The sequence below is a fragment of the Columba livia genome, chromosome 3, assembly GCF_036013475.1.
Source record: "Columba livia isolate bColLiv1 breed racing homer chromosome 3, bColLiv1.pat.W.v2, whole genome shotgun sequence".
In the NCBI taxonomy this organism is placed as follows: domain Eukaryota; kingdom Metazoa; phylum Chordata; class Aves; order Columbiformes; family Columbidae; genus Columba; species Columba livia.
In genome coordinates, this window is record NC_088604.1 from 28,829,914 (window position 1) to 28,855,903 (window position 25,990).

General features: G+C 35.9%; 1 protein-coding gene across 1 annotated transcript in view; it reads right to left on the reverse strand.

The window, feature by feature from the left end:
- EYS (eyes shut homolog) overlaps positions 1-25,990 on the reverse strand; it is an 870,368-nt gene that overhangs the window by 509,411 nt on the left and 334,967 nt on the right. The window contains exons 20-21 of the mRNA XM_065056200.1: positions 18,184-18,381; positions 15,887-16,008 (exon numbers count right to left, since the gene is read on the reverse strand). Coding sequence (XP_064912272.1) covers positions 15,887-16,008; positions 18,184-18,381 — 320 coding nt within the window. The remainder of the gene's footprint in view (positions 1-15,886; positions 16,009-18,183; positions 18,382-25,990) is intronic.

The window sequence follows — 25,990 nt, forward strand, 5'->3', positions numbered from 1 at the left end:
AGTATCTCAGCTGACTAATGAGGGACAGACTTAAAGCCAGAGATTTCCAAGATGTTGTCAATACTGAGATCACAAACTGCTGTTTCAGAAGACTTGTCCTTTATAAATATATTGGCCCAAGTAGCTTAAAAGCAACCATGTGTTCATATTCCTGTCAGAGTTCATAAGGTTCAGAGTCATTAGTGTTTTATTTTAGATCAGAACTATGCTTTTGATGTTAATTTCTCAATTGTCCTCACTTAACTGTGCTTTGCCTCACCTCACACAGTGGTCTCAGTGCACACAAACCTAATTACTTTTGAAAGAAACTGAACCAGAAGATGTGCTTCAGGAGTGCTCTTAGTGCTCTCCAGCCAGTAATGAGTGTTTAGTCCACAGGACTACATACACTATGCTAGAACGAGTCCAAAATAGCAAGTCCCTGCCCCAAAACATGTACACTGTTTGCAGCCAGGCCTCAGCTCCAGTTGTTTCATTCTTCTTCTCCTATATAGCTACATTTAGGAAGGTCCATTTACAGACTATTTTTTGTTTAAGTAAGAAAAGCAAAAAAATGTGATCTAAAGTCATCTGTAATGTGTAAAAGTCTGATCCTGTTCTGGCACAAGTCAATCTTAAATGTTTTTTACTCTAAGACTGAACCAGAAGAACCTGAACTTCCTATCCTTCTATACTCATTTATACTCAAGTGAAGTGGTTGTTAAATAAATTACTACTGCATTTTCGTATGGGCATAATTTAGTGTCACATTCTGTCAATATAATTTTCTCCACCTAAATGATTTGTACAGGTGTGAACCACCTTTTGATCAATTCTTAATGTATAGTATTTCTGCAATGCAATTCTAGGGCTCTATTATGTGAGGTTTTTTTTTCTGTACCTTTACACAATTCTCATATAAATTTATATCACTGTAGTGAAAGGTATATATTAAACTATAAGTGGCTTGGATCAGATACAGGAATCAGGGGTCTTTATTACAAAATCATAAAACAGTAGACACTGGAAGGGACCTCCCCCATTCACAGGGGGTCACCTACAGCAGGCTGTTCAGAATCATGTCCAGTTGGGTTTTTGATATCTCCAAGGATGGATACTTCACATCTGGCCAACCTGTTCCAGTGTCCAATCCCTGTTACAGTAAAAAGATTTTCCTTACATTTAAATGGACTTGTCAGTATTCCAGTTTATGCCCTTTGCTTCTTTGACTGGGCACCACTGTGTGCTGACAAGAGTCCAGCTCTGTCTTATTTACTTGCTGATGTGCTGCATGTGTTAATATACGGGTACTTCAGATTGGCACCCAGTTGTGTGCATTTCTCAGAATGGTGCAATTATGCTGTCCTGTTGGCACTTCCTTATTTTTGTGCACAGACTGAGGTGGGCCCTCTGCACCCCTAGCCTGTTGATGAGGAAGTCTATCTTGTCTATTTTGCCTGCATCCTTTGCTTGAAAACCTAGTCCACCACATCTTCACCTGATTTTGGTTGGCAAACTTGTTGGCAAAGATACTGTTGTCCCATTTGATCAACTGGATCCCATGTCTTCTTAGCCTCAATCCTGAGAAAGGATCTCATGGTCCTAAAAGATGGAACCCTGTTTTCAACATCAGGTACATGACCAGTTGTTGACCAACAGGATTTATGCACAACTCCTCAAGCCCTTTCTCTCACTGGTGGAATCAGGGAGAAAACCATCAGGGCACCTCATCTGCTACCAGAGCAGTTAACCTGTTCTATATATTCATTAAATTAAAAAATCCAATAAAATTCATTAATTATTTCCAAGTTTCTTTTACGTCTTGGTTTCACCTCCAGGGGAGTTCAGAAGAAATTCCCTAATATGTTCTTTTATTGTTTCTACTAGATGAAGTCCAGTAATTTCTTAATAATAATACTTAAAAAAACCAACCTACGAACCAACCAACCAACCAAACCACCAAACATAGAATTAATGGGTATTTCCCTAATTAGAAGAACCATTTGGAAAAATGGGAGAAAACATAGGTGGAATGTGGAAAAGTATTTTATGTTTCTTCTTGTATCTCAGTCATTCATGTTCCTCTCCAGACACTCCATGGTTCCCAGGAGCAAGTGTGAATGAGTGAAAATTAAACATGAAGTTTAGTATTCAACCCAGGGCAATTGCAGTGCTATTTATACTGTAGACTACATTATATATGTATATATAAAGAGAATGGACATTAAAAATTATGGGATTTTAAATCTCACTGTCATATCAAGCAGTTTTGCTATTTGACTGGAAGAGAGAGGCAGCAGCAGCAATTAAATAACTTTTTCCAGTTGTCATTGACAGAATAGAGACATCTGCATTATTCTTATGGGATTTCTTTCTGTATTGGTGAAATCTCATCTTGGCAGGATGTTACTCAGCAGATGATGACAAGAAATTGTAAGAGCAAAAGTATGCAGTATTATATATGGAGCACTAGTGACAAGAATAAAATTTTATCTTTACTTTTTGCATTAAAAATATCTGCATTTATTTCAGTGAGGTAGTGCTTATGTTAAAAAAACAAGAAGCAGGTTCATGATACACAGATGTTGTAAGTAATAAGTAACTGGCAAAACTAGAAGTTAAGTCATGGACTATAGATGAAATGACACAATTGTAAACCATTCAGAAAGAATTCTTAAAACACAAATAGTTTAAAAGCACAAACATGCAACTTAAAATCTCCTGTGAGTGACAAGAGAAAAAAGCAACCTGAGACTGTGAAATTAACAAGTAAGGGTTTTTTCAATTATTTTTGAGTTAATTTGTTTGTTTTACAAACTTCTGGGATCTGTCGCAGGCACAAGTTCTTTATCCAACTGCTGACCCATTGGATTAGTGAATCACACATTGGTAGAACTTAAACCTGCTGTAAGAGTGAAAATAGATTAAAACCATTATGATTTATGACAAAGTCTTTACAATCTGACTGCTTGGTGCTAATGCTTGACGTTTAAGAACCTGGTATGAAAATAATATTTTTGCACAAAACAAAAAACATTTTACTGTATTACTTGGATGAACAATAGTAGCTTAACAACTTACTATTCAGACATGTTAATTTTGACATAAAATACCAGTAGTTACTGTGAGGGAAACTGGAATTGTGGAAAGTTAAATGCATTTTTATAATTCTGTGCCTCAGAACATGGGAGGTGCTTCTCAGAAATAAATGAAAAAGCATTGTGTCCTCTTGTGCTGGGAGCTTCTAAGCACAAAATCGGAGAAGTGGAACCAGGAATCAATTATTAGCTAGTTATATGCATATTCATTAGTAACCAGAACACAGCCAGCCTATTTTATTTGTTAAAAATGCTTAGGCAACAAGATGTCCCAGGCCATTTGATGTTAAAGCTAGGGAACAAGCTCTGACATTATCCAATTTACTATCTTAGAAGTAGCCAATGAGTCTACATTAAGATGGTGAAGTTTTTGTTTCAAGTAATCCATTTTACCTGTAAACATTCTTCTGTACAAGTGAACCTGGAAAAGAGTACTGGACTGAAATATGAGGAAAGTGATGTCTGACTAGAATAGAATTAATCTAGGAGAAAACACAGTTTATTGAGACATTCAGGGAATTTGTGTCTGGTGTTGAAGCTGTACTAAAACAAACAAAATATGGCATTTATGCAATATATCAAGTCTTTTCATTAGTATAATCAGATTCAGAAATTATTCAAAATGTTAACAGACACCTCTTAAAAGGTTGGTTTGGCTTTGTTTAGGTTTAATTTGTTTTTATCTCTGTAGCCCTTACACTGAACCACTAAATGTCAATAGAAAACAGGTACTGAAGCAGAACTTGAACTGATAAGGGAGAGTAATTAGGAAATAGTATGAGGCTTTCACCATTATTTTGAAAGGTAATTTTGAGCAAGAGTTTTGATTTCAGTCAAACTCTAATATGATGTAATGTCTTATTTTCACAACTTCCTCCTAATCCTACTGAAATCAGTTACTATGTTTACTCACTGAATGAATGTAATGTTTTCCCAGTGCTATCAGAGTAAATTATTTTGCAAAAAAAATAGCTATTATAAATTAATATTGAAAATTACATTTTCTGGGCAGTGTATCAGCATATTCAGGTCTTTATGTTATCCAAATAAAATACAGTATATACAACCAGAGTATATATTTGGTTTGAAAAGCTCTCTGAAAGAGCATAGATTAAATACAAAGATAAGAACAACTGGCTTTTATGACAAGTAACTCAGTCTTAATTGTAGTCTAGAACCTGATAAATTGTCAGGGCTCTTCCTCAGCTAACTCTTTCCCATTTTCATAAGAAAAACAGGCTAAGGAACAAATAATAATGAATAAAAAAATACATAATACTGCAAAATATGGACTAATTTAAAGCTATTTAAAGGGACATCTTCTTTGCTTTTTTTGAGATATATATGCTAAAATACAAAATTTGCCTAACAGGACTTGGTTATGGTCCCTATTAGTTAATTTTTTAAAAAATCTGTTTTCTTTATTACATATGGATATTTTTGCTTATGTGGTACTGCAAGTTAGCACAAATACTATTTCAAGGTTTCCATCTGACCTTTTTGTTATTTGCTCTTGTTTACTGTCATGTTACTGTTACTCATTGCTGAGCTTGCTATAGAATATACGATCATCACTGAATCTAATACATTAGAAGAATATTATTTAAGGAATCAAAGGAAATTTATCGCAGTGCTCATCTTGAAAGCCTACGGAATCTTTTTGTTCAGTCTAGCTGAGAGAAATAAATTTACAGATTGAAGATAAGCAAGAAATCATCACTGCTCTTTGTAGAAAAAAAGCTTTTAGCAGAAATTGATTTCATGAGGTAGATTTCAGACTCACACAGTTTTTCAGCAATTGCATGGCTTAAATCTAAGCATTATTTTGGACACTTGAAGGTACATGCTGTACATGTTTTACTCCAAAAAACAATATTTCTAGTAAAACAATATTTCTAGTAAAACAATGTTTCTAGACTGGCTGGCTGACATAATTTCCTTTGTAGCAATATCAGTGGTAAAATGCGTGTTGGCAAACGTATATATATATTTATATATATATATATATATAATCGTGACACACATCTCCTAAAATCTCTGTGGCATAAAATTTATGTAAATTCTGTAAGTTTAAAGGCAAATAATATATAATATAATGTAAGTAGGCTGGATAAATTGTGCTATATTTTCATGAAACTTCAAATGAATATGGCTGTGCCTACACTAGAAATCAGCAATAGCAATGAATATCTGAAAAAAGTTGGCACGGAAGACTCAACATACACACCAGCTGGGTTCTGAGGGGTTTACTTTAAAATTGATTTTTCTAAACTCATGCATGGAAAATCAGTGATTGGAGCCCATTATAAGCATGTGTGAAGAGCATTTTCTGATTCAGTTTAATCCAAGGGAAACCCTGTTCACATCATCCGAGTCTTCTCCACAATGCAAATGATATGCAGTAGGTGAGTATTGCTGGGAGAGTTGCTTCAGAAGTGTCCTTGTAATATAAACTAAAACGCCAGTGTAAATACATCCTGCAAGACACTTTAAAGTATTTGGACTCTTTTTCTTGTTAATTCTTACTCTTGTCTTACAAGATGGAAACAAGTAGAAATCATTTGTTTCAAAGAAAAATCTGTTTAGTAAGACTGTAGCACAGAAGGAAGAAGGAAAAAAGTTGTTCATATGGCAATTTGGTGCAAGAAAACTGAACTAGTCTCAAATTAGCTAAGGTTGAATCCACCATGTATGAATGAAATTCAGAACTGTGAGCAAGAACTTTTCCCAATGAAGCAATCAAGCTGGATTTGCATTTGTTCTACATTAGTGAGCTAAAGCAGAGAGCTACTAAATAGTTTTCCCAGTGTTAAAAAAGCCACTTCAGAAGCCTGTTAAGCTAATCTGAGCAGTTGTGTTTCCAGAATCTCTCTTGTGATCACACCTTTTCAGGAACAAACATTATCTCTAGCCTGAGACCTTTGGAATGTTAGGTCTAATTAAAGCAGTTTCTTTGCTTTAAATTTAAAGCAATTTTCTGTGCTAAAAGGTGAGATAGAGTTGTGTGACTTAGACAGTGATTAGTGTCCATGTGGAAAGTATTACTTATGAGAAATATTCCAGAATATTTTATTTTGATATGATAGAAAACCCTTTTCTTCATGTGCATCAATCAATATGCTAGGCACCTTGACATGTTTTTATCACAGTCTAGACTTTGTAACATTCAAATAATCAGTTAATTGACTACATATGAGACTTACCTCTCATAAAATCCTAAAGTTATCTGATGCTTATGGCCCTCCCTCCAAAACCTGTTTTACAGACTGTGTGGTACATGACTAACTTTGGGTGCTTTTTATCAGTTAAGGAGAACTTACAGAGCCTGAAACTGTGAGAAATAAATTTCCAGCTGACGTCATAGCTTTTTGTAACAAAAGAGACACTGTGCTGTGTGGATAGAGTGAAACTACAAGGATATGTAACAATGAGAGAATCTAATCTACTTGGCTGTCAACACTGAACACCACAAGGTCTTTCTAGTTTATATGTATTAATTTAAGTTTGCATGAACAGACTATGAAAATTCTGGATAACTGGACACGACAAATTATATTTCTTAATCAATAGATTATCACATTATTTGCTGTTGAAACAGGTTAAATGTATAGACATTTATTTTATTTTAGTTTAGTTTAGTTTTATTTTCTTTCCTGAGAAAACTTTTTTATTTAATCTTGTAAAAATTCTGTTTGTCCCATGGTCTGGCAATACCCTTTTTATATAAGAGCTGTGCAGCAAAACAGTGTCTTGATCAAGGGAAAAGGCAGAGGCAATACAACAAAGTTCATCACAGATTTTAACTGGGTACATGGCACAGGTTATATTAGAATTTGGTATGCAAACAGAGATTAGGTTTTCAACATGGAAAAAGGATAATAATCCAGTCTGATGGTTCAGAAATTACAATAAACAGTGACACAGTGAAATCTGATATGGCAATAGCTTAATAAGGACTTAACAAAGTGCTGATGAATCAGCCAAGCATTAACAGCTATAAGTCAATGTTTATTACATATTGTTGATAAATGATGTTTTGAGTTATTTAAGATCAACATATGCATTAAGAAAGTATGTTTTTTCTTGATATGAAATTCTGTCCTCACTAGTCATATTAGAATAGTATAATGGAATTGAGAAAGGTCATGTAATGAGATTCCTTAGAACTATGGTTTTTTTGTTTGATTGTGTTTTTTTTTAACTAAGAGCTTTTGAACAATGTGAAAAGTATCATTTGTGAAGAAAAAGAATGGTAGCATCCTCTGGTAAGTGTAGTTCTTCCAGGTGTGCTTTCCACACACATGCTCCTCTAGGTGTGTACTCAGCCATAAAAACAGTCTCATGTCAAGTCTCACATACAGCACTATCTGTTAGTGCCCAATCTTGTATGCCTTTACAGTCAAGGTGAAAGTATATCAGAAGCTTGGCTTTTCACTCTAAGTTTTTCAGTCAGAATCCCTGGAACAGAATTTTAAAATCTAAAGGAGGTCAGATCACAGAACTTGCAAGTAACTAAAAAAAGTGGGGTGGACATTCTTTCTCTGGGCTGTTTTCCATGCCAAGTGCCAACTAGTTTTTGCAAGCCTGAAGATAGTTCTAAGCACAGGTTAGCAGCTAGAGAGACCTACTAAAATTAACAAATGACCTTCTAGTCTGTGGATCATGAACATAAACAGGTAAACAAGGTTATCAGTTCTACATATATCATGTGAAATAGTTCACATTTTATTATACAAACAGAAAGAAGAGGCTTTTCTTCATTCCTTCAGAACTCATTTTGTTAAGGAAGAGACAGCATAGTCTAATTTATAATTGATGATTAGAAGTAACATTCAGACTTTCTATAGAAATGCAAACAGTTTGAGTCATGTACAAAATTATTTCATATTCTTTAAGCAAAAGAGAAGACCCTTCCCGCTACATAGCCTGCAGAAAAGGATCTGAGGGTGCTGGTTGACAGGAGCTCAGTAGAAATCAGCGGTGTCTGCCATGGCAGCCAAGAGGTCAGTTGGGGTCAGCTGTCCAGGCTGTGCCCCCTCCCAGCTTCTTGGGCACCTGGCACAGTGGCATGAGAAGCTGAAAAATCCTTGACTACTACTTAGCAACAACTAAAACATCAGTGTATTATCAGTGTTATTCCAAAACCAAAGGACAGCACTATATCAGCTACTAGGAAGAAAATCAACCCTATCCCAGCAAAAAACAGGATACCTATCTGAGCCATTCCTTTGGAACTAGTAAATTAACTTGCTGTACAGTAATTTTCATGTTTTCTGTCTTGCTACCACCTCAGTTCTTTGCTTTACAATATAAAATATTCAGTATAAATGTTTCTGTCTTGAACCAATCTTCTACTGAAAATGGACAACAATATGACTGAAGCCTGGCCATAATTTCTGAAAAAGTCAAGCAAAGGCAACAATCAAAAATTGTCAGACAAGTGGCCTAAGCACACCAAGGTATTGGTAAGTCTAATAGGGTTCTTAAGCTTCAGAAAGAGAATAGTCAGCTGCTTTCAGGATGCCCAAATAGCAAACTTCCTGTTGACTACGGTACAGTAGTTGGCAGAGTTGATAGTGTAGGATCAATGAATCATATTACCAGGAAGGATTATCCAGAGACTTGATTTTGTTTGATGCTTGATTATCAATTTACTGTAACAGCACTCAGTACTGCCTGTAAGGTTACACGTCTGATGCTTTTCCATCTCTGAAGTTCTTGGAGAAGAGTTGATATTGTAGGTAAATTTACTTACACCAGAAACTTGGTATCCCTGGGTAAGATCTTTTCTTTCATTAAAAGAGAAAACAGATGGAGTCCATTTTTATAAATAGGAATACTTTGTAGCAAACAGAAAAAGTGATAAGCCAAGCTGGAGTCAGAGGTATTTTAGATCCTAGATTTTTTTATCCTTTAATAACATACTTGTGAAGAAGATAACCTATGAATAGTATTCTGGACAATTTGAGTTTTTTTTGCATAAAGAAGGTAAAAGATGTGATTGGCAAGGGTCAATACACATCAGGTGTCTGCTACTGCACAGAAAACTGACCCTGGAATTAGCATATACTTCAATGGTGGAGCTCTGAAGTCAACAACAATTTTTTCTGTAACTTACAGTGGGACCAGAGCAAGGCCAGAGCTGAGTGCTTTCCAGAAACTCTTGCAAATATATGTAGCACCTGACCACATTTAAGAGTGAAAAACATCTACTATATGGGTGAAAGAAAATGGCTTCCTTACCAAAATCTATCCATATAATGATTTGGATCCATATAAAAATGTAGGCTAAAAGTAAAATGTAGGGGGTGCAAGAACATATGCACTCAAAATTTAGGAAATGCCAGATTTAAGGGGTTTTTATGATTCATTAGATTTAGCCTCCCTATAGCTAAATATTGTGAGAGTCTTTACTTACATGGATTATATAATTTTCCACCACTTCATTTGGTGCATAAGAGAGCATGAGGAATCTGGTCTGCTCTAGAGATGCAGAAAAGGAAAATATGTTTGTTTCTGTTCACTTGTATTTAGAATAAAGAAGGATACCAGAAAAAAGGGTTAATTTTATGGTTTCAGTTGAATGTTACCCTAAAGAAATTTAAATAAATTATACTTTAGCTGAAGTTGGTTTGGCCTAACAAGTATCTTTTTATAGGTAAAACTGAATTCTTCCTGTTCTTTGTTCTTTTTTTCTTTTTTTCTGAATTTTCAGCTTAAGGTGTGATTTTCAAAACCACTGAACATTCAAAACCTGCAACTGAATCCAATGGAGGTGTGTTTTCAAGTAGGAAGTAAATATTTACAGGATACATAGCTGCTTGATGATAAATGTCACAAAATACATCACAAGAAAATAAGCAATGCTGTTCTCAGAACAGGATGTAGATAAGGCTTAAAAATTCCTACTCAGAATCTTCTGGATTTACTTTAGGGACAATGACGTATTGCAATAAAAATTGGGGTGTGAAATTACAGTCTGAGAGCTCCTATTCAGTAATTGTTCTGATACTCAAACTTATCCCACTGTAAATGGATTAGTTTGTCATCCCTTTACAGAAAAATAAATTTAATCTTAATTCTTCTGTACTGTGTGTGTAAAGTTTTAAAAGACTGATTGATGAGCTATAAATTTCATCATTTAGCTTATTTCAGAGTAATTTCCTTGTGGACTCATACCCTTCCGTGACCTTCTGCTCTGTGAATTTACTAAATACATACAGTTTACTGTATCCACTTCTCTGCAGCTAGATCCTCTTGTGTACAGTTCTCTTCCTTGTAAGTCAATGAAGCCTCTGTAGTCCCAAGTCTCCTTAATACTGCCAGTTATTTTAATGCTTTCAAAGTTACAAAGACTTAATATCCCACCTCAAACACAATGTTAGTCTCTATATCATGCAAAAATCAAATTTAGGATTGTGCTTTCCACAAACAGGCCATGGTTCTCCAGCCTGTTCCTAATGTTGTTAAGTTCTTCACTTATTTCTCTGCTGTTGTTGATTTTCTCTGTCCAGCCGCCTTGCTGCTGGCAGAACCTACAGCACACCATCTGGGACCACCTTCCTGCATCTTTATCTCATTGATTTGCCATCTGTTAACAAGTCTCATTTGAAAGCCCATCTTTAACTTCCTGATAATTTCCCTTTTCTCCACTTTGTAACAGTTGTAATCAGTTCTGTCGAGTATTTCAAATCTAGTTTATGAAAGACAATAGAATGCTGTAACTCCTGTGGTATTTACTGACATTGTTGATTAAAGCTAGGAGTTTTCATGTATGTCTGCAATTTATTTCAAAAAATCAAATTAAAAGATTTTCAAATAAAGTAATAAATGAAGCAAACAAATGGAAAGTTCGTGCTTGTTTACTGACTTCAGCTACCAGTTAGCTAAGTTAGCTGTAAGACATCATAATGACTTTATCTAAGCATTGTATAATTCCACAGAACAATATTAAGGACATCATCCTAAGTCAGTAAATCAATAGTTAATTTTGTGCATTCCAATGTCTTTGACACAACTGGACTTATTAGAGTACAAAGGAGTACACTCCATGGTGAAGTTTTCAGTCTGTGTACTGCTTTATCCAATAGCTCAGTAATCCAAGACAGGAGGGAATTATTTCACTAGACTTTTTTTCAAAATACTTTTATTGAAGGGTTATAAAGACACTGTTCATTTTTTTCTGAATAAATATAGCTCAAAGACTAAATATATCAGGGATGCCAAGTCAAATCTTCAGGGCAGCACAGTGAGTTGAATTAGCAATATTCATTTGCAGAACTATGGTTGCAGTTGCTAGTTTCTTAAGTGAACTCCAGTTGCTGCATAGCTCTTTTCTGGGATGCGTAATTGGTAATCTGAAACCAATTTGTCAAACAGCACATTCACAATTTCAGCACATGTATTTTCTCAGTGAAGTCGATGCATAAGTTTAAATCAAGTACAAATCAACTTGAATTTATGTGACCTGGGAAATGCTGAGAGTTTATTGTTTGCTATATACTGTATGTCATTCATGGTATGTGGCCTGACCTTTAGTTAAACCGAAGTACTGTTTCAGACCAATTTCAGTGGCAGAGCTTGTTTGCTTTATTGAGACCTTAGAGAATTTCCACTACCACAGAAATCTGGCGATTTTTCATTGATACAGGCCTATCTGGTCTTTATTCTTGTTTCAAGCGTCAGACCATCTGCTGTCATCAGCCAGGAGGCAGAGCCTTCTGAGTATCTGTTACTTCATCACACATTGAGCATCTCTGGATGTTCTAAAATAAATTATAAGTTTTGCAGATTATTCTTTATCTTCTCGCTATTTAGCAGAAAGTACTGGAGACTCTGTTTTATATAGAAATGAATAGTGGATGACAAATTAAGGAAATTATCTACGTTAGTTCAAAGACCTGACAATTTCTTTTGGGTAACATAGGCTCTTCACAGTTAACTACTACTTTGTACCTTAGTTCTCAATGTCAGAGTTCCTTCCAATTAATCCTCCTTTCACAATTTATTTAATAAGATAACCTACTTGTGGATTATGCTTTTGAAATATTATCTGTGCAACAGGCTTCCTATCTGTTAACTCTGAATATTTTTTCTATTTAAATTTTAATAGTACTATCTCACCATCCTTAACAAAAACCTTCCCTATAAGCCAAAATGTGAGTTCCTAAAAGACCTGAATTACTGAATTTCACCTCATTATGAGTCCTTATTTTCTGCCACTTTGAAAACAGAAACTGAACAAGTAATCATTGGGGTTTTTAGGTTCAAATTGACAGTATCTTCTGTTGTTGTATGGGGAGCTCAATTCCCATAACATTACATTTTGGTGAATGGAAAATAACAGTGTTTTAAATCAAGTAGTGATAGAGAATTAACCACAAGGATGATATGGGCTTGCAGTAAAAGAGCTATTATACAACTGTAACTTTAACTACAGTTTATTTTTTAAAATTTGATATGTGGTTAGAATACAGAAACAATAGCTTCCAGAACAAAGCTCTGAAGAAACATCTATTACAATTTGCTGCATGGATATCCATATACAGTGAAGTGTCAGGATTTGCATTATATTTTGACACACAGAACAGTACAAGCGAAAACTAAAGTCAGAGCTACTGTAGAGCTACTGTTATTATTTTATTTTTTTGATGCAAATACCCCCAAATAATATTTTATGTTATATAGACTATGGGCTCCATCTGATCTCATAGGAAAACTACTAAGGATAACATCTAAATTTTATATAATACTTTGAACTAATTTTTTAAACTTTTTTTTAGAAGAGTTTGAAAATTACTCTGGGTAAGCCCTGCTTTATCATAAACAGGGCCAGAGGCTAATATTACTTTTTTTTTTTTTTTAACTTCCTGTTTACTAGCTTGTATTTTGATCTATCAGTTTGACTGAACAATTGAAAAAATTCTCATTCAGGTAAATCTGAGATTTCATACTGTTTTACATAGGACTGGCCAAATGTTTCTTATTACATTGAAAACAAAATCAGTTACTTAGAGTTTATCAGGAATATGTCATAATTTAAAAAAAATATATAATTGATTTCTGAAGGACAGCTATCATCAGACCAAACTTCCGGTATCAATCTTCTGTTTCAGTATCTTAATTTTTTAATAGTCAGGCTACAAAACAAGATGACAATTCTGGTTGAAATGAGCTATGATTGAGAATATATAGGGTAGGCACCTATGCTAATAGTACTAGAAGTATTAGCAGCTTTTCATTTTTCCTGGCTTATGTGACCTAATGAAGGAAGTATCTGCTCTAATTGGTTCCTCTTACTCATGTCTCGGATTAGTCGCAATAGATAAATACTTTTTCTTCTATTCTTCTATTGGGTAATTCTCAGAGGCAGAAGAAAATTGAAGCCTCCTTAAGCTGATGTGTTTTTCCTCTATATACTTCATCTATATCGATCTCAACACATGGTCCAATTGCTTAATGCAACCAACTGCCTACAGAGCCAAGGTAAAGGCTGTGAAGTGTATGTAGCAATTAGAGGGTATATTTGAATGCTTTCTCACATTGAGATCTCTGGTCCTTGACTTATATAATAAGGCTAATGTAATATATCTTTGGAAGAAAATTGTCTTTGATGGAAACATCATGAAACTCCTGAGGTTTCCATCTGTTTACAAGTTTCTGATTGTGCCTCAGTTGCTCCCCATTTCCCAGTTTGTTACGTTTCAGAGGAGAAGGAGGAGACCCTTTAATGTTAAAAATTTCTTCTCCAGGGGATTGTTACTTCAATATCTCTTCTTTTACAGTTGCTCTGTCTGAAGAAGAGCGAATGGGACTTCCTCCATTTTTATGAATATATGTCAATTCATTAATCCTCTTCCCATTCTTCACTAAGATATCTTAGAGTACAAAATGGCCTCATTTGATATGGATGAAATTCAATACTCTTTTATACTGAATACAATAAAAGAAGAAAATTGTATGTGGAATAATAAAGTCGCATATGAACTGAATAATGCAATCACTTAGTGAGTTTTTTATTTCCCTTTCTGGATTCAACTTAAAAGATGAACCACATGAAAGTTATTTCAGAAACTTATATCAGAAATTTTAGTTCAAGTAAATATAATATAGAGAAGAATAGAGAAGAAGAAAGTATAAATATTGAATAGCAATGCATTATTATTGCTATAGCAAAATAGAACTACGAGCAATTCCCTATTTCTTGTCTTAAAAATATGCTGATACTAACTTTTCAATTTAGCAGAGCCCATTCGATATTTACTTTTTTTGTTTTAAGTACTAAATTACATTACTATCAAAAATGCCAAAGAACAGTCTTCTAATCAAAAAGATACTGAGAATTTATTATCTGTGTATTAACTAACATCAAAATGAACATTTTAGTATGAACACTTACTGTAATGTTGACAACATAGGTAAACTACATTGAGAAAGCCACTGAGGTCTGAAAGAGATCAAATTCAGGTCTAAAATGACACCTTGCTATTAAGTTTCTACAGTATTTATTTTCTGTAGTTAGCAACTGAATCCACATAGATTAGACTTTTTAATGTCAGGCTTTCTCTGAAAGAGTGAGTCTGCACAGATCTCACTGATTTACTGCGTCACAGTCCATTTAAAACAAAATGGCACAGGTCTGTGACAAATAAGACGAGAAACATAGAGGTACTACAGGACAAAACCAAGCACAAATGAATCAAGAAAACAAAATCATGAAAGGCATATAAAGAAAAATCTGAAACAGTGTTAAAAATTGCAATAAGCTACCATCCTTTCTGGGTTTAAGTTTTCCTAAATTAAAAACTCCCCCTGGATCAATATTACAACTCATTCAGGGAAGATCTAGCAGACATTCTTGGTGGAACAATATGTTTATTTTATAAAGAACCCATAATTTTGTCCATTTCTGATATCTTATTATTTTATGCAAGGAAGCTGTTTAAAGTTTTGCATATACAACTCCATTTCCTCAGTCCCAGTTAAAGCATCAGCTGCATCTAGGCATAATACCTGAAATGTCTACAGATACCACACAATCTCACGGAGGATAAGACAGTACATGCCTTGTGAGCATAAAATTAATCTCTGGAATGATGTCTAGCCTGATTTTAAGATGGTGGTATATGTCCAGTATGAGAGCTTGAAATATTAATTGCAGTCTACTGGTAAAAATATATATATTTGCAATAGTATCCGAAGACAAGAACAAAAAGTGTCACAAACTCTCTTGTTTCCTTATCAAGCATTTCATTTTGTTCAAGGCATTCACTAGTTCTGGAAGTAAATTTACCAAAAAAATTCTCTAATGCATAAAATGTTTTAACTGTGAAAAGAAGAAACAACTCTGGAAATCAGAGTAGAGAATTTGAGAAAATTCTCTTGAAGCATGTAACTTCTGCTCAGGTTTAGGAAAAAGGGATAGCTGTGGGTTACCGCCAGGATTTGTCAGAAAGAACTGCAATTTTTCTGTGTATGAACTAAGAAGGAAAAAAAAAAGGGCAAAGCAACAAAAAAAAAGAAACAATGCAGAAATGCACTCATCCCTCACACACTTCTGGGCTTCTGGGATAGGATTCAGCTGGAAATGCAGACACCTAAACATAGGGGTCTGCTTCAGCATTAATGCAACTTGGCTGTACAGTCAGTGGTACCTACAGGGTAGTTCAGTTCACCCAAAGTAAACACCTACAAGACAGGCAGCTGAACCACTGACTGCATCAGCAAGGATTCCAGCAGCTTGGGTGGGTGCTTTGGATTTCAGGAAGAAAGCTTAGCAACCGTTTTAGTTAAATATGTTCTCTACTAACCAGGTGTAGATCAACACATGTGGAATTGTTTTCACAAGAGTTGATTATGCAGTCATCAATGTCCTGGTCACATGTCAATCCTGCATATCCTGGGTTGCACAAACAATAGAAGCCATCGACAACTGTAACAGACATAGTATTTTAGTACTAAAAGGGTTTTAGAATAACAGCTGAATGTAGTAAAATTAAGTAACTTACAGCTATGTCTACCATCTGGAAAAGATTTAGACTGGTTTTACCTAAAATATGTGTTCTCATTAAAAAAATGAAATAAGTGACATGCAATATCTCAAAACAGCTTTTTAATGTGAAAACAAATTACTGTACTGCATTTTACTGAAACAAGTCAAATGTCTTGGCATACTCATTACTAGCTTCTGAAAAGTAATGGTATCTTATAAGCTAATGAATAATTTTCCTTCACAAAGCTGTACACGAAGTACATAAGATTTTATCTTTGGTATTGTGCCTAAATGAGATGGGGCAGTTAAACGCTTTGTTTGTTGGCTTGTTTTTGGTAAAGAATGCCTCATATTATACCACTATATTAAAGGAAAACTTGCCTGAGTTGAATTTGGCAACTCAACCCATGCTTAATTTTAATCTTAACTAGCTAATGATATGAATCCTCTCCCTTTTTCATCATTAATAATCAAAACGTAGAGGAATCTTTAGAGTGCTACATCATATGACAGCAATGTTTCAACTTCTTGCAGGTCTGCATTTATTCTAATCTCAAAGAGGTCCCTCTATTCTTCATTATCTCTGAGATTTACCATGGAATCTATTCTGCCGTTGTGTTTGTACACATATCTGCTGTTGTATTCCTTAAATGTCTTAAGACCCTCAAAGCAGGGGTATTATTCAGCTGCTGAGAGCTTCCTAGCTTCCTCAAGATTCCAATTTTCGTCAGCCATTGCACATCGTTCAGAGGAAATAAGATGTCCATGATACAGCTCAAATCCAGAGGCACCACAAAGACAAGCTGTCTCCGAAAGATCTGGCACTGCAGAATTTTGTTGCTGCTCTCTAAATTCCATTATAAAATGTCTTTGAGCTAATGTAGAGTAGATAAAACAGCTGTAAACTTGTTAGGAAGTAGTCTTTACTAGATAAAATATGAAGCTGTACATCTTATTCACATATATGAAAAGATAGATTTCTGAAAGCTTATTGAATCTTTCTAATTTTAAAAGGGACATGGGGAAATAAGAGGGAGATGTAGCAGAAGACAAACATGATTGTTCAGTGCTTGAAGTATGTGACCCATGAGGAAAAGTTGACACAGCTGGGCTTGCTTTGAATTAGTTCCTTAAGGGGAGGGTTAATAATTAGAAAGCTATATAAAAATAATTTCAAGGGCAATTGCACAAATGATAGAACTGAATTCCTCTCAGTAGTTTTAGATAATATTATAAGGTGCAATGGCCAAAAGTTACAGTATATGAGATTCAGACGGGATTGGGTGGGGTTAACACTGCAAGGGTAGTGCATTAGTAGAATAGGCTGTCTAAAAGAGTTTGTGAAATTTCTGTCCATCCTTAGAGGCTTTCAAGTTTCAGCTAGAAAAATCCCTGATAGTCCAGCTTCATGCAGGTATGACTGCATGACCTCCAGACATCATTCTACTTTCCACCCAGCATTATTAGATTCTCGGAAAATTGCCACTTTCACTTTTGTTTACTAAGCCTAGAAAGTGTCTGATAGGTTTAAATAAAACATTCCAGTAAGTACTCCATGCAAAAAGATGCTACTTATCTTAGCCTGCCAATCCGGACAGGATATATTAATAATAGAGTGATTCATCATCACATTTCTTTTAAAACTTTTAAGTATATCTATCAGTGAAAGTTACACAGTTAGGTGATAGAAGGTGCTTAATAGTAAACAGACACTCAATTTTGCATCAGTTTGATAGTTAATCCAGGTTTTGGACTTGTTAGAATTATGACATATACTACCTAACTACTCCATGAGCTCCTTTTCAAAACCTCAATATTCTTGCATTGAATGCACAATGTAAGATATGCTTGGTTAATTTAGGTATCAAAGGAGACAGCACAAATCTCATTAAAATTTCTCATTAGCTACAACTCTGACCCCCTGAACACACAAACCCCGGTGCCAGGAGTTGAGGCATTTTGGCAAAACTAATCCTCCTGGCACTGGCTCTGGAGCTTCAGACAAGCTAAATTTCAGTAAATTATCCACTCTTCTCCCCAGAGCAGCTCAGTAGCTGCAGACGCTTCAACAGAAAGACTACTCTACATTAAAGTGAGTAATCAGACTGAACTCACTGTCATAGCAGTATCCATGGAGGCAAGGGTTAGAACTGCACTCATTGACATTGATCTCACAACGTGGACCTGCAAAGCCCTTCACACACTGGCACTGGAATCCAAGGGGAAAAACGTCCAAATTCTTTTCTTCTATGCATGCAGCTCCGTTCTCACAGGGATTGCTGGCCTCACAAGGCCTAAACTCACAGTTCAAACCTGAAAAGGAAAAATGGCAAATCTGTCAGTGTTTAACTAATGAACATATCCCTGCAGCTGCTGCCTATTATGAGCTGTATTTTCTTTACACTGCTGGTTAAAACTGAGTTGGAGGGTCTCAGAGGTACATATATGTATATTGTCACGCAGAAACATTTACTTGCTTTGTAGAATTACAAGAAAAGACAATTTTATCTGTTTTGTTTATATAATGACATTGCATTTTAAAATAATAATAGCTATCTCAATATATTTTATAGTTTTTCTGTTTATTCTTGTCTTCTAAAAGGGCTCAAAAAGTGTATTTAAAAATAATTAATGGATTTTGCTTTGAATCTTCCTGGTATTTCTTCCTAATAACCTGTTGTCACGGCTACCATATGCATTGTTTACACATTAACCCATAATCCTGAACATTAATGAAATGGAAGTAAACTTACATGATTGTTCTGCTTGCTATTCATGACTATATACAAATTATTATACTGAAATTATATATGTATTTAGTAATGAGTGACTACCTCCATCATTTATAAAAATTCCATACAAAAGAAAATCTCAAACAGTCCATTTCTACTACTTTTGATAAATACTCTAGTGTATAACAGATTATATACATTTATCTGCGCTAATCAAGGAACTATGTAATGATGATCTTGGGTCACAGATGCCCTCATCTAAATCTTTAATTTGCAATAAGTAGATCAAAAAAGATTAAAAGGCCCTTTAAAGTGAGTCTTAGTTTGTTAGAACATAAGCAAGACTGATTAATGTTTTTCACTAGAGAAATTCAAAATTATGAAGGCAGACAGAACAGAGATCAAATGGGTTTGGGTTTACAAAGCTGCTTCCCTTTTCCCTTGGTGTTGCTGAAGGCAAGTCTGTTCTTTCAGGCTTAGTTTCAGACAGAGCACAGTGGAATTGGGGCTGCAACAAACTGTACACAAGCCCTTCTAAGCCCTTTTGAAGCCCATCTGCCTTTCTGCGACTGCTGAGACAGGGCTGTGTCAATGCTGTGCTTTCTGGCAGAGCTGCCCATGGCTGGCTGTACTGCCAGCGTTTTGCTGACTTCCCCAGTGCTGTTGCCCCAGCTCTGGTTGCCCAGCAATTCCTTCCTGGAGCAGCTTTTCCCTGCCCCAACACCTTCCCTCTTCCTTTGACAGGCTACCTCACAGTGATGGGCAATGTGACACTACAACATAAAGCACCTGGGTAGTCATGTGGAAAATCAAATCCTTATAGTTAGATTGTGGTGGACTGATCTCGATTGGCTGCCAGATGCTCACCCCACCACTCTCTCATTCCCCTTCAACAGTGCCCCTCGAGAAAAGAAGATGGAAAAGTTTGAAAGCTTGTGGGTCAAGATAAAGATGGGGATATAATTTACCAGTTACTGACTTGACTTGAGAAAAACTATTCAAACTCATTGCCAAATAAAAATAGAATAGGATATTGAGAAACAAACAGAAAACTAAAACCACCTTCCTCAATGCCTCTCTATTTCTCAGGCTGAACTTTACTCCTCCAGTCCAGACTCCTCTCCACCCCTGAGCAGCACAGAGGGATGGGGAATGGGATCTTCGGCCACTTCATAACAGTCCACCTCTGCCCTCCTTCCTCTTCACACCTTTCCCCTGCTCCAGTGCAGACCCCCCACAAGCCACAAGTTCTGCCAGTGTCCTTCTCCACCATAGCCTTCTCCAGAGGCTGTTGGGGAATCTCTGATCTGATGTGTGGAGCAGCTCCTCCCCTTCTTCCTTCTCTCACCTCAGTGCTTACAGGGCTGTTTCTCACTTTTTTTTCCTCATTCCTCACTGCCTGTGCAGCTTTTTACCTTTTCTTATACATATTTCCCCTAGGCACCACCTCTTCAGCTGGCGGGCTCAGCTGTTCCCTTCAGTGGGTCAGTTGGAGCTGGCCGTGTCCAGCACAGGGCAGCCCTGGCCTCTCGTCACAGAGGCCAAAGTCTGGGCACTTGCACCCCTACACAGGGTAATCCACGTTCATGAGATAGATAATTACAGTGAGAATTTTTAATTTATTTTCAGGCTGAAAATTTCACACAAGAATTCCTGACAAAGAATCAACCAGTGTTACAGGTCACCTACAGTACATGGAAGCTTTAAGTTTGTAGATCAGGTGCTAACTAATGAAGTGGGCAATCCATATAGTTATATTGCATATAATTTTGAGGAAACTGAATTAGTTAAGTGGTCAGTTTATTCTGAAGGAACATACCGAATATCTTATCATGGTTTCAGAAGAGTAAGTCTTCACAGTACAGTGGTTGAGATCAAACTACAGTGCCACTTAGTGCCATCCTCTGACTCATTTGGAAGCTTAAAATTCCTTAAATTTGTAGGATAACTCATTGGTTAACTTCAATATTAAGCTGTCCATGACACTGAATGTTATTTAATGCTATATATTAAACACTCACTGTCCAAAATGTTAGTAGAGTCATCTAAGGGCTGAATTCTTAAGGTTTGTGATAGTAAAAACAACAAATAGAAACAGAACTGAATTAAAAAAACCCAACAACCCTCTGACTCCAGCAGTCATGCTGACAGAGGAGAAAAAGAATGACACAAGTTGTTCCTTGTCTTTATGTCACCAGTGGTCTCTCCAGTGCAGGGTGACCCTGCCATAGGCAGCCGACAGTCTTGGATCTGGAATTCATGAAATTGTATGGCAAAGTCTGACATATGGCACATTGAGATTTTGCCCTGAAGTTTCATCTTTATATCACAACAGCTTGACATGGGTAACAACCATGCTGATTCTTAAAGTGGAGTTCACACGCAGATGAAAAAGCTTAACACATGGCTCACAATTGTAATTGGAACTACCATATGATCCAGTAATGCAGTACTTATTTTTCTTCTGGGTTGACAGAAGAGATTTGTCCATCCTTTTACATGCCAAGTGTTTGTGAGGGTGGACATCACTGGCAGATAAAGCAAAAGTCATTTCATGAGTTAGCTATATATTTCAGAAAAGTAATAACTTAAAAAAGAAAACAACAACAACAACAACAACAAGAAAAACAACCAAACCAACTCTAAATATACTCCCAGATGCCTGGCTTCTATGTATGATTTTTATTTTTAACATCTTGCTCTGCTGATTCAATAACATACCGTGTTTCTTCTGCCTTTTCATTCTACACTGTGTGTAGAAAATCGTATCTTTTTCCAAAGAGTAACTGAACACCTTTTTTCTGGTCTCAGTTCCTCCAAAAAACAGTGAGCTACAAAGAACTATGGATAAACCTGTATTTGTCTTATTCAGAAACTCATAATGTATTTTAAGCTTTGACTTATGATGATTCTTTTTATCTCAAATACAACTTCAGAGAAGAGTTTTGCAAATGTAAATGTTTTGAAATGTAAAACGTTCAATATGAACAGATTCAGAAAGGAAGATATACAGGCAACCTACACGTTCAGATTCTTTTGTTGTTTTCATAAATTTTAACATGTATAGATGTATTTATCACCTGAAATCCAATAAGTACTAAGTGATTATAAGTGTTTGTTTTGTTTCGTTTTTTGTGAACACTTGAATACATGTCTTTCACAGTGTGCTCTGCGAAAAGGAGCCTGAGTCTGTCTTCTCTATTCACTCATATTAAATAAGTGTCAAGTTGCCGTTAGGTCCTCCTGAAACTCTAATTTCCAGGCTGAACAAGCCCAGGTCCCCAGTGGTGGAAAAACGGTGTGAAAGAGGCGCTGAGTATCTCAGGCTTTTCATTTCCTTTGTCAATGCAGCAATGTGATCTCATTTTTCTCCATCTTTTTTTGTTACTGATAGACCTACAGAAACTTTTCTTGTTGCCCTTCAGTTGCCTTGATAATTTTACCTCCAGTTGCCCTTTAGCTTCCCTAATTCTGTTCCTGTCTGACTGGATGTTTTCCAGTTGGGCAGCTCACCATTGCATCTAACTTCTGTGAACTTCCTTTTCTCTTTAAGCTCAGCTAGGAGTGCTCCATTTGTTCATTTTTTTCTGTCACATCTGCTTGAGTTCCTGCGTATTGGAAAGAACTGCATTTTGAGGAAACTGTCCTTCAAGATAAATCAGTGGGCCAAAAATCAGTTTTTCCTTCAGTGCATTCACCAACGGGAGCTTGCCAAGCAAACCAGTCAGCTTGCTGAAGTCCAGAATCATTATTCTGCTACTTGAATTTCTCATTTCTCTTGGGATTACGAACTCCATCATCTCACTGCCATTGTCATCAAAGCTGTTTTTGACCATTACATCCCAAAACATCTCCTGCTTATTCACAAATAGGGAATTCAAGAAAGTATCTCCCCTAGTTGTCTCACCCCACAATTGTTTCAAAGAACTGTATTCAATGTGGTCCAAAAATCTCCTGCTGTCTTTCCAGGAAAATTAGGGTGGTAATATCCCAATGATAACTAGGTCCTGTATTCATGAGTCTTTTTCCAGTTTCCTAAAGATGACTTGATAAACTTTTCTGTACCAAACTGTCTGTAGCAGACACCCACCACAATATTTCTTTAACTGGTTCCCTTTTCATGCTGCCTCATTGACTTGAGCACTGCATCACCATCACCCATTCCATACTAAAGCTCCATGCATTCAAGACACCGCTTTGCACGAAGTTCAGCCCAGTCTTCTCACCTTCCCTACTTCTGTTTCCAGAGAGCTTGTATCCATCCATTATAGCATACCAATAATGGGAGTTCTTCTCCTGATAGGAGGCTGTTTTTCTGAGAAAGCACATAGACTTGTTACTCCTTCTGTCTTTCCTGTGTTGTGTATTTTGTTTGCAGACACTAGCGATGGGCCCCCAGTTGCAATCCAAGGAAGTGTGACATCTTCCCTTATTGTGCTCACCCACAGACAATTCTTTCCAGCTTCTAGTACCCCTGCTTCCCTTTAGGTTTTTCTCTGCCTTCCGTGATGAATGTAGTTTAAAGCTTTCTTCACAGAGTTAGCAATCCTGTTGGCAAAAATACTCTTCTCTTTTTTCAGATTGATTCCAGACCTTGTTGCTCAAGAAGGCCTCATGGTAATAAAAATGAAAACTCTGGCTTGGCCTCTACATCCTTTTCCCTTGTCACTAGAGTCCACTAGTCAGTTTTGATATGCCTAGGATATCTGTTGGCAGTATCATTGGTGTCTGCATGGACAAGCAGCAAAAGATAGTGATCTGGGCATCAGACAAGCTCTCTTTCCTGCATCTTGAGTTCAGATATGTCTGACATGCAAATAAACTTCCTCAGAGATCAGAACTTGTGGGTGTCACTCTCCCTCAGAGAAGGGAGTCTTTATCTGTTGTCAACCATTGTTTCATTTTAGCGGTACTGGTGAGGGTGTATGCATCAGACTCAGCTTACATGCCCCTTCAGATGAAACTGACCCTTCCTCACCTGCTGTCATGGCTCAATACTTATTCCATAAGTGAACCTCTGTAAGAGAAAGTGTCCTTCAAATTGTCAGAAGTAACCATCTTCCAGACTCCACTGTTGTAGAGTCTCTGTCCTCCCATGCCTGAGTGTATCCTCTGCATTCTCTTCCCCCACTCCTCCAATCCCGCTCCTGTGGGTATCAGGCTTTTGTCTCTTCAGAGTCTCTAAGAAAAAACCAATTCATCATCCATTTTATCATCACTGATACTGTGTAACCTGTTGTTCTTCCTCAGCTCCTACCCCTGGTGGCATGGCAACTCAACCAGGATGCATGTCTGGCTGGTAAGGACCTTGTGCACTCCCTCCCATGCAGGCAGGAGCATGGCTTTAGAATCTTCTTCAGGTGCTTGTTAAGGGTAGCCCCCATAAGGATACGAGTTCCTGTAAAGTTTGTACTGATTTGAAATTATACTAAAATTGTTCCCTGACAAAAAATATTTCCCCCCCTTTTTTAAGGAATTAGAGGAAACAAAAATACTACTGTTTTTTTTCCTATCTATAGTAAAGTGAAACAGCACAAACCAAAAAATATTTACATTATCCTGATATTTATAAAGAATAGGAAATTAAAATCCAGTCATAAATTTGATGACCTGGGTTAACAATCCTATTTAACAAATGAGGCCAAAACATGTAGTATAATATTATTGCTAGTACTATTCTAAGCAGTTTTTTTCCATGCCTTCTTTCAGGGAACATTCATCACTCTTTAACTAAAAATTCCACCTCTTTTTTCTCTCACCCAGCTTTCCTGCACATCACTGCATGGAATTTGTTTTTTTCTGCTACCGGCAGAAATGTCAAAGATTTCATTCGTATTCAAACTTGAAGATTAGGAAAACAAAACCAAAAGAAAATAATAAGACTCTCTCCCACCCACTCAGTCCCTGAATAAATTAATTTTTAACTGTCAGACTTGAGAATTAATAATTTAAAAGACCATTCCCTCAGTCAGAGGATCGCAACTGTTTATATTATTTTAATACAATTCTGGAAGTCATTCATTATTAAACAATCAATTATTAATGCTAATTGATATAAATAGCAATAAAACAACAAAAAAAAAAGTTGGCTGACTTAAAGAAGAATTTTTTTGAAAAATGTAAAGCTACACAAAGATTAAAGTTGAATATTAGTAGGCAATGGTAGTTACATGTTAATACAATGAATGCACTACTGCTGTTGCTCTCACATTAGCATTTTTTTACAGATCTGTAGATGTATGATTAAAGCTATTTTGATAAATCAAGCAGCAAACGGGTTATAGGTGATTTTTTTTTTTAAATTAACATAGTTTATTCGGAATACAGAGTTCATGTCTTCTGCATTTTCTGTTTCTCATAACTTACTTGTTAGAGAATTTTTGTTCAAATATATAAATACTAAATGTTTAGCTATAACTGATTAATTTGATACATTTGTTTTTTACTAAATATAAAAAAGTTCTCACCTGATCTGGTAAGTTTCTGAAATAGTAAGTTAGTAAGTCTGTGATTGTTCACAGAAAGAAATGCTGTGGTAGGAAAACAGTTCATAAACTGCCTTCTCCCACTGACATATGAAGATTTTATATTCGCCATCACAGGGTAAAAAGGTAATTTTCACTGAACATAGTTGGCTGACAAAAAAAGAGAAAGAAAGAATGCCCAGCAGATCCACTGTGCAATAATAAAACATAGAAGCTCATTAATGAATTAATAAGTTTAGAAAATCTTTCCATCTCTGCTTATTTCCATTAGACAAGTTTAACATTTGTAGTTGTTTAATTCTTGGCTATATTTTATTATTTATAGAATAGATTGTCTTTACTAGAGAGTTAAAGGCCTTTCTATTAGAATAAACCCGAACAAATCTCAAAAGAATATGCACAAATAATTAAATTATGCAGTCAGTTGAAGAACAATTTTATTTTCAGTAGTACAATATATTGGGTTAAATATTATATGTCTTTGTATATATATATATTACAGAAGCATATACTCATAGCATATACTATGCTTCTCTGTTAGCATACAAGATATATCAAATACTGAATAATTTATTTGAGAAATCCTCTTTTTGTTTGTTTAGGAATGAGAAGCATATTGCATATTCAGAAATGTCATTCTACTATTCATCAGTTCTCTTTTCTACTGTGTTTGCTTATAATATTTCTAAAGTAGAATCTCTAAAT